This window comes from Neodiprion lecontei, chromosome 2, assembly GCF_021901455.1.
Source record: "Neodiprion lecontei isolate iyNeoLeco1 chromosome 2, iyNeoLeco1.1, whole genome shotgun sequence".
Lineage (NCBI taxonomy): Eukaryota > Metazoa > Arthropoda > Insecta > Hymenoptera > Diprionidae > Neodiprion > Neodiprion lecontei.
The window spans coordinates 12,061,654-12,070,772 of NC_060261.1; the positions used below are offsets into that span (position 1 = coordinate 12,061,654).

A 9,119-nucleotide genomic window follows, 5' to 3' on the forward strand; every position below is an offset into this window, starting at 1 on the left:
TGGGGGGCCTCCTCTGGTGATAGTGGGCCCCGCCGCGTTTGGAGATGGAGTTGCGGCGGGGCGCAGATGTTGTGCCCCCCTTATTCCCGGGGATGTCCGCAGTGGTCTGGTCGCGGTGCCTCTCCTGGTGGTGGTGGACGTTGGTGGTGGAGTCGGCTCGACCGGCACGCTGGCGGCTCTCCTCCTCCTCGTCAGGGGGCCCTCGTAGATGGAGAGTCGGGCCCCCGGAGAGACGCGTTGACCCCCGCTGGTCCTCCGCACCCCGTCGTTAGAGAGACGGGGTGCCTCTGGGGTCCTCCTTATTGCCGGCAGCCGACTGATGCTGCACCGCACTCCAGACCCGGTCGTCGTGGCGGACGCCACAGATGTTGTACGGGCGGTCTCGTTGCTCCTCCGTGGGTGGCTGGTGGTCTGCCGCGTCGTCCTTGACGTCCCGCTGGTGGTGGCAGGGCACGTGGTGGTAATTGCCCTGCTGGAGCCCGCCGTCGCCGTCGTCGTCGTCGCTGTCCTCGCCGCCCGTGTCCGACCCACAGGCGCCGCAGCGCTGAAAAAGCTCAAAATAGGCCGCTCACGGCCCTCGTCTGCAGTACGCGGCTGCTGCGCCGCGGGTGCTTCAGGCGCACCCCGACTATCTGTGGCTGGCGCGGGATGGGCCCGCTCGTGGTGCAGCTTCACCGCCTTGAGGGGATACCCCCCCTCGCCGATGAAGCCACACACACCGCAGCGGAACTTCATCCCGCGCTCCGGATGATATTTTCTTAAATGTTTCTTATAGTCGGCGTGCGCCCTAAACGCCCCCACCGCCCATGTCCCCCTACCCCTGCCACCTCGAAAACAATCTTGGCAGCGGAACTCGTCCGGGAACGGGAAGTCCACGAAGACTTCCATCACGCCGCTAAGTGAAGCCGCCGATTCAGCGGTGCCTTAAGAAAAGAAGAAAGAAAAGGGGAGATAGAAAAGGATGGGAATGAAAGAGGGGTTATCCAAGGAGTTGAAAAGAGATAGCGACAGTCGGTATTACCTCTGTTACCTTAAGAGAGAGTCGGTAACAGAGGGGGAGGATAAATTACCGACGGCCCGCAGTACCGACCTGAGACTCGCGCCCACAGCTTCGGCTACTGACCGCCGGGGGGGCAGCACCAGCCTGTCGCACCTTTGGCAGGTCAGACGTGTTTCAGTCGTTCCCGACCTCGGGCAACGACAGACGTGGTGGTAGAAGGATCTCGAAGCTGTCGCCGAGGGAATAACTCGCGCTATTTCCTCAGAGAAACTTCGAGACTTACGTTGACTCTGGGCTGTTGAAGCCGGAGAGACCAACCCTCGTGCCGATGCACTCGCAGTCGGTCTTCCAGCAACTACAACCCGTTGAGTTTTAACGCGTTTGGGATGGGAGCGCAACCAGACACTGCAACTCACCGTCACGAGGGCACCAACAAGTGTTGGTGCGACGGCTCGCTACAGTGACGGAAACTAGGGGTGGGGTAAAGGATTAACCGGCCTAGTGCCGCGCGAGAACGGCTAAGCAAGGTCGCCTCGCAATCGGCACCGTATGGCCGGGGGAAAGAGCGAGAAGAAAGAAAGATAGGCACCACTTACCTCTGACGGGTCCACCCACCGGCGCGAAGTCCCGGGGAGTTCCGCCGCACACTCTACGGGGGGACGAAGCGGGGGAGACGCACACACTCGCGGCACAACACTCGCGCACTTAAACTGCGTCCCGATCGCTTCTCGGCGGGATTAAAACTAAATAGTCTAGCTAATAGGTAGAATAAATAAATAAATAACTAAAATCTAAAGTGTAAAAGATATAATATATACAAATGTCATTAAATAAAAGTGTATATATAAAATGATAAAAAGTCAACAAAAAATAAAAGTCTAAAAATCAATAAATTAAAAATCAGCCTAACCTATCCTACTGATTTTTGGAAGGTGGCGGAGTGCTCTGATATTCAATAGTCCTAGTGGGCCTGCTCCCTACGGTACTGCAATGCAGGGTTGACCCGCGGCGGAGCCGGAGCAAGCCCCTGACACTCCACCACCTTCCAAAAATCAGATTAATATACTGGCCCCCCAATGGGGAGCGTATCAGATATTAAGCTGATAAGAACAGATAAAAGGGCGTTTATTGAACAAACAATGTTCCCCCGGGTTTACAATAGTTTGCCCGGGGGTAATATATACAGATTCCGCCCCTGGCGGTGGCTTAAGCATACATAAATATAACAATAAAATGGGAATAAAAGTGTATGATTGTGGAATAGTATCACATCTTTGGCTTAAGTGCTTAATTAAAATATTTGGGTTGCATGGAACCCCGAGGCCATAATAGGTCCCGGGGCACATGCAACCTGATAGTATTTAAAATAACCAGACAGAATTTGGAAAGTACGGGTAAAAGAATAAATACTTAGGACTAGACAAGTAGATAAAATAGAAGTTAGGTGAAATAAATAGGTTTAAAAGAAGCGTATAGTTAAAATAGATAAGATTAAAAGGGATAAAATAAATAGGTTTAAAAGAGGTGTATAGTTAAAGTAGATAAGATTAAGAGAGGTAAAATAAATAGGTTTAAAAGAGGTGTATAATTAGAATAGATAAGATTAAAAGAGGTAAAATGACTAGGTTTAAAAGGGGTGTATAGTTAAAATAGATAGGGTTAAAAGAGGTAAAATGTCGAGTTAAAAGAAAAGCTAATCTGTGGCTAATATACACTCATTTGTAGAAGATTAAAATTACAGGGACTAGCCCCAACTGGCCACCGCCCTTCATTGAAATTAATAGAATAGAGAGAAGAAGTATAGATTCATATATCTATAGCATGCATATAGAATAATGGGACGCAGTCTAGACTTGGCCCGCAAGCGGCGGCCTTTCGCCATCCAAATTTTCCGGTTCGTTTGCCCCCGCGCTGCCCCCCAAGGGTCCGCTTAACTCAGGCACGCGGTATTGTCGGACGCCCGAGACGTGCTCCACGTAGATGTCGCGTGACCATCGGATGGTATCCGAGACAATGAGCCGGCGCATCAGCGCTGCATACCGATTGCCGATATGCAGCTGCTTCAGCACCGACTCATTCCTCGGGTCCCATGAGCCGAGGGCGCCGACGACGAACGCAGAGACCGTCACCCGGTAACCGCGCCTTCCGAGCTCATCGGCCAGGGGCTTATATTTCAAGATCTTCCGGCCCCTGGCCTCATCGAACGCTACTCTACGGTTCTCGAAAGGCACGGTCACATCGACGATGACGATACTCTTTGAGGGCTCGTGCCTGACCACGATGTCAGGTCTGAGAGCCCCCAGCTCGTCGTCCACCCCCTCGACCCGCCTATTTACCCGGAGCTGCCCCGGCAGGCGGTTCGCCTTCGCTAGGCGGGCGACGATGGCATCATGCCGCAGCTGCCACGCGGCCGAGTGCGGGCGGCAGTGGCAGACCACATGGGGAAGGGACTCGAGTGCTCCCCCGCAACGCCGGCAACGCTTGTCACCGTCGCCCCAGCGTCGTGCCCCGTTAAGGGGCAGGACATCCAGGCGCGCGCGGTGAACAAAGCGCCAATCAGCGAAGCGGGTGAAGCTGCCGCCGCGGAGGAAGTGGTTAGAATACCTCGACCACGACGACACCTCGAACACCTTCCCCTGGTCTGGCTTCCGTAGAAGTCTTTGACCATAGTGCTCCGCCCATGCCGCCCGCAGTCGGCGTACAATTTGGCCTCGTGCTCGCGGTGGCACCACCGTCGTCCGTCCAGCCGAGCCCCGGATCTCCACGGCCAGCTCCCCAAGCTCCGCAGACCATCGCCACTTCAGGCCCAGGGCCTTCGCGCTCCTCCTCGCCGCATTCCGAGCCCTCGACCACAGCGAGGAAGTGTCCCCCCCGTCTCTGGCAAGCCCATCTTCCAGCGAACCGGAGAGATAGGCCGCCAGGTCGTAGCGCGACGGGTCCCGTCCAAGTTTCCTGGACACCGCCCGCCCCAGTGAGCTCCATGCCAACTCCCTGACCACCGCATCGGCCGCGGATAGCATCCGGAAGGCGTGAGCGATGGTCAGGGCGTCGGCAAGGTCAGCCAGAGGAAGCAGTCCGCATCCCCCCCTACTGGGAGGGAGGAAGACCACTTCCGCGCTAGCCCTCTGGGGAAGGTTTAGCCAGGACTTGGCCAGGCGCTTAGCTAGCCTATCGGCTGCCGTCAGAGGACCCTTCTCCACGTGTGCTCCCCGCAACGAGAAGTCGAGACGGGGCAATATGAAAGTTGCCACCGTCTCAACCTTCTGCCACGGGGTGAGGAGGGACTCGTCAACGGCTCGGAGGTCGCGTTCCAGCTTCTGAACCGTCACCAGCGGGGTCTGCTTCACCTGGTAGCCAGTCGGGATCCCCAGGTGCAGGTAAGGCTCCCCCTCCGCCAGAGCCGTCATTTCCTGACCCTGGAGGGTGAAGCGGGTGGGAAGAACCCGACCACCGCGCCCACGCCCCATATGGAGCGTGGCGCACTTTGCGGGCTTGAACCGGAGTCCGATCCCACCCGCCGCAGCCTCCACTGCCTCCAGCAGCGCCTCCATCCCCTCCGGAGTGTCAGATATTAACGCGAGGTCATCGGCGTACGCTAGTAGATTGTGCCGATGGCCGTGTAGCGTGTAACCCGCCGGGTGGGCCGATGCTGCACGCAGCACCGGCTCCAGCGCCAGGTTAAACGCCACAGGGCTCATCGGGCACCCTTGACGCACTCCGGAGCGGATGGTGACGGGGTCCGTGTGTCCTTCGGACGTTCGCACACGGGTGGAGCAGCCGTTGTACATCTCTTCGACAATATTTCTCAGTGGCGACGGGACTCCCGCTTCCTCAAAAGCGCGCCAGATCGCCTCGTGGGGGACCGAGCCGAACGCGTTCGACAAGTCCAGCCACGAGACGATCACTTGGCGCCCCGACCTGCGAGCGTCGGAAAGGACCTCCTGCAGCACGAAGTTGTGCTCATAGCACCCCTCGCACGGCAGGAAGCCCTTTTGCTCCGGACTGAGCCGGTTGTTGAAGACGGCCCAGGCAGTAAGCCGGTCAGCCAGCAGCGCGGCGAAGAGTTTGGGCGTGGTGTCACCCAGCGCGAGCGGCCTCCAGTTGGACAGGTCGTCGCGGTCACCCTTTTTGTGGATGAGCACCGTGTTCGACGACTTCCAGCTGGGGGGGACCGCCTCCAGACGACGGCAGGCGTTAAACGTCGCCGCCAGCAGACGACAACCGGGGTCGGCCCCTCGGAGGTCACGGTAGGTGAGCCCGTCGGGACCCGGCGCAGAATTATTCATACGCCGGAGCCGACGGTCCACCTCTCGCTCCGTGAAAGGCCTAACCAGATCGTCGTTGCTGTTTTCGTCTGGCGGTGTGAGAGGTTCGGCCAGAGGGCGGCCCCCCAGGCTCTCCGCCGGAGCGTACATGCCCTCAAAGTGTTGACGGATCCGCTCCTTTGACACTTCACAGTGCTGGAGCGGGCCCGTCAACACCTCTTGGACAGCGCGCCGACGGTTCGCCCGAAAGAGCCGCTGGATCCTCGTGGCCTCTCTCACTCGGTCCCCCCCCGCTGGAAGTGCCCCACGGCGCTCACCACCGGGGCTCCCGCGATTTCCCGCCCGCCCGGGCCCCCCGCGCGTGGCTTCCCCAGCCCTCCCCCCGCGCCGGCCCCCCGCACGACCGGCCGCCCTCTCCTCCCCCGCAGCCCCCGTTCTTGCTCCGGTGATTTGGAGGAACGTGGCGACTCGCGTCGCCAGCTCCTCCAGATCTTCCCAACTGGCAGCCGCTTCCGCCAGACCGATCAGTTGCTCCCGCTCACGCACCACGCCTTCCTCGTCGACACGATTACCAGCGTGGTGGATCATTGCGGGCCGATCGGCCGGCCTCGGCGGCTGCCCCACCGGAGCCGGTGACTGACGGGGTTGGTTGGGCCGTCGTTGGCTCCTCGCAGGCGGACACCCGCGCCCAGAGGTCGCGGGCCTCCCGTCACCTGTGGCTCCTCCTGCCCGTTGTGCTCCGGTCCTCCGGATAGCACCTCCTCTATTTCGTTGTTGGCTCCGGGGCTCCATATCCGTGGAGCACGTGTCCGGCGTCCTCGATCTGAAAACGGTACGATTGTGATTATTGTTGTTGTTGTTGTCGTTACTATTATTGTTGTTATTGATGTTATTATTTTCGTTTTCGCGTGCATGCGTGCCCGGCCTCGCATTAATCCTCGGGGCGCAAACACGGGAGCCTCGCCTTGTTCTGGCTGGCGGTCGCGTGATATTATTATTATTATTGTTATTATTGCTCTTGTTTGAGCTACTAGTACTCGCTGCGTCGCCTGGGGGCTCGAACACGGACGACGACCCCGAAGAAGATGGTGTGGACGGGGCTGGTGAAGACGGCGGGCTTCCCTCCGTGGACGCCGGGGCGGACCCGCGGGGATGTCGTCGGCGGGTCCGCTGGGGGACGACGCTCCACGGTTCCCTCGCTGGTGAGACCGCCCTCGCCTCCGCTTCCGCGATGGAGGGGAGGGTCCTTGCCGCACGTGGCGGTGCGGCAGGTGGTCCCAGGATGGTCGTGGAGACCCTCCCCCCTGCGAGGGGCCTTGAGGTGGTGATCGGCCCCCCGCACATCGTCGTCGTCGTCGTCGCCGTCGTAAGTGTAGCAGCCACCGCCGACGTGATCGGCTGTCCGCTCACCGACCCCGCTCTCCGGCTCCGGGTGTTGTGGGCCGGCGGGGCCGGCATCTCCCACGGTGGAGGGCTGCCTCCGGTGGGACCGCCAGGGGGAAGTGATGTGGCCCTGGCGGCCGATCGCAGCCCTCTGCGTGCAGCCGGCACGCCGGACGATGGCTGCGTCGATGCGGTGGTGGCGCCCGCGGTGACGGCGGCGTATGTGGTAGCCGCCGTCCTCATCCTCCCCGGGAGCGTGGATGGTCGTGGGGGGCCTCTTCCGATGATGGTGGGCCCCGCCGCATTTGGAGATGGTGTTGCGGCGGGGCGCAGATGATTTGCCCCCCTCAGTCCCGGGGATGTCCGCAGTGGCCTGGGTGCGGTGCCTCTCCTGGTGGTGGTGGACGTTGGTGGTGGAGCCGGCTCGACCGGCACGCTGGCGGCTCTCCTCCTCCTTGTCAGGGGGCCCTCGTAGGTGGAAGGTCGGGCCCCCGGAGAGCCACGTTGACCCCCGCTGGTCCTCCGCACCCCGTCGTTGGAGAGACGGGGTGCCTCTGGGGTCCTCCTAATTGCCGGCAGCCGACTGGTGCTGCACCGCGCTCCAGACCCGGTCGTCGTGGCGGGCGCCACAGGTGTTGTGTGGGCGGTCTCGTTGCTCCTCCGTGGGTGGCTGGTGGTCTGCCGCGTCGTCCTCGACGTCCCGCTGGTGGTGGCAGGGCGTGTGGTGGTGGTAGCCCTGCTCGAGCCCGCCGTCGCCGTCGTCGTCGTCGCTGTCCTCGCCGCCCGTGTCCGACCCACAGGCGCCGCAGCGCTGAAAAAGTTCATAATTGGCCGCTCACGGCCCTCGTCTGCAGTACGCGGCTGCTGCGCCGCGGGTGCTTCAGGCGCACCCCGACTACTCGTTGATGGCGCGGGATGGGCCCGCTCGTGGTGCAGCTTCACCGCCTTGAGGGGATACCCCCCCTCGCCGATGAAGCCACACACACCGCAGCGGAACTTCATCCCGCGCTCTGGATGGTATTTTTTAAGGTGTTTCTTATAGTCGGAGTGCGCCCTAAACGCCCCCACCGTCCATGTCCCCCTACCCCTGCTACCATGATAACAATCTTGGCAGCGGAACTCATCCGGGAACGGGAAGTCCACAAAAACTTCCATCACGCCGCTAAGTGAAGCCGCCGATTCAGCGGTGCCTTAAGAAAAGAAGAAAGAAAAGGGGAGATAGAAAAGGATGGGAATGAAAGAGGGGTTATCCAAGGAGTTGAAAAGAGATAGCGACAGTCGGTATTACCTCTGTTACCTGAAGAGAGAGTCGGTAACAGAGGGGGAGGATAAATTACCGACGGCCCGCAGTACCGACCTATGACTCGCGCCAATCGGTTCGGCTACTGACCGCCGGGGGGGCAGCACCAGCCTGTCGCACCTTTGGCAGGTCAGACGTGTTTCAGTCGTTCCCGACCTCGGGCAACGACAGACGTGGTGGTAGAAGGATCTCGAAGCTGTCGCCGAGGGAATAACTCGCGCTATTTCCTCAGAGAAACTTCGAGACTTACGTTAACTCTGGGCTGTTGGAGCCGGAGAGACCAACCCTCGTGCCGATGCACTCGCAGTCGGTCTTCCAGCAACTACAACCCGTTGAGTTTTAACGCGTTCGGGATGGGAGCGCAACCAGACACTGCAACTCACCGTCACAAGGGCACCAACAAGTGTTGGTGCGACGGCTCGCTACAGTGACGGAAACTAGGGGTGGGGTAAAGGATTAACCGGCCTAGTGCCGCGCGAGAACGACTAAGCAAGGTCGCCTCGCAATCGGCACCGTATGGCCGGGGGAAAGAGCGAGAAGAAAGAAAGATAGGCACCACTTACCTCTGACGGGTCCACCCACCGGCGCGATGTCCCGGGGAGTTCCGCCGCACACTCTACGGGGGGACGAAGCGGGGGAGACGCACACACCCGCGGCACAACAGTCGCGCACTTAAACTGCGTCCCGATCGCTTCTCGGCGGGATTAAAACTAAATAGCCTAGCTAATAAATAGAATAAATAAATAAATAAATAAAATCCAAAGTGTCAAATGAATAAATATATACAAGTGTATAAATAAAAGTGTATATATAGAACGATAAAAACAAAAAGTCCAAAATAAAAGTCTAAAATTCAATAAATTAAAAATCAGCCTATCCTATCCTACTGATCTTTGGAAGGTGGCGGAGTGCTCTGATATTAATGTCCTAGTGGGCCTGCTCCCTACGGTACTGCAATGCAGGGTTGACCCGCGGCGGAGCCGGAGCAAGCCCCTGACACTCCACCACCTTCCAAAAATCAGATTAATATACTGGCCCCCCAATGGGGAGCGTATCAGATATTAAGCTGATAAGAACAGATACTACACTTTGATCTTAGCCAAAAGGCCGAGAAGCGATGCTGTACACGTGTTTTAAAGCATTATTTAACTCTCTAGAAACGATACTTTTG

The 9,119-nt window shown here is 58.9% G+C and overlaps 1 protein-coding gene, 1 non-coding gene and 1 pseudogene across 2 annotated transcripts; all 3 read right to left on the minus strand.

The window, feature by feature from the left end:
* Positions 1 to 1,959: 1,959 nt before the first annotated feature.
* Positions 1,960 to 2,141, minus strand: LOC124293180 (annotated as a pseudogene).
* Positions 2,142 to 5,849: 3,708 nt separating this feature from the next.
* Positions 5,850 to 8,605, minus strand: LOC124292753 (mucin-5AC-like). Its single transcript, XM_046730571.1, has 2 exons — positions 6,303 to 8,605; positions 5,850 to 6,088 (listed from the first exon to the last, which is right to left on the minus strand). The coding sequence occupies exons 1-2, from the start codon at positions 7,801 to 7,803 to the stop codon at positions 5,850 to 5,852; spliced, it is 1,740 nt and encodes a 579-aa protein (XP_046586527.1). The 5' UTR covers positions 7,804 to 8,605.
* Positions 8,606 to 8,873: 268 nt separating this feature from the next.
* On the minus strand, positions 8,874 to 9,067 carry LOC124293177. Its single transcript, XR_006903128.1, has one exon. It is a non-coding gene; the product is annotated as a U2 spliceosomal RNA (small nuclear RNA).
* Positions 9,068 to 9,119: the final 52 nt, after the last annotated feature.

Excerpts from the sequence above, each read along its gene's own strand:
- LOC124292753 (XM_046730571.1), bottom strand. The coding sequence starts at position 7,803 with ATGGAAGTTTTTGTGGACTTCCCGTTCCCGGATGAGTTCCGCTGCCAA. Across the intron at positions 6,089-6,302 it reads GCCCCCAGGCGACGCAGCGA|ATCGAGGACGCCGGACACGT; the intron begins GTACTAGTAGCT and ends TACCGTTTTCAG.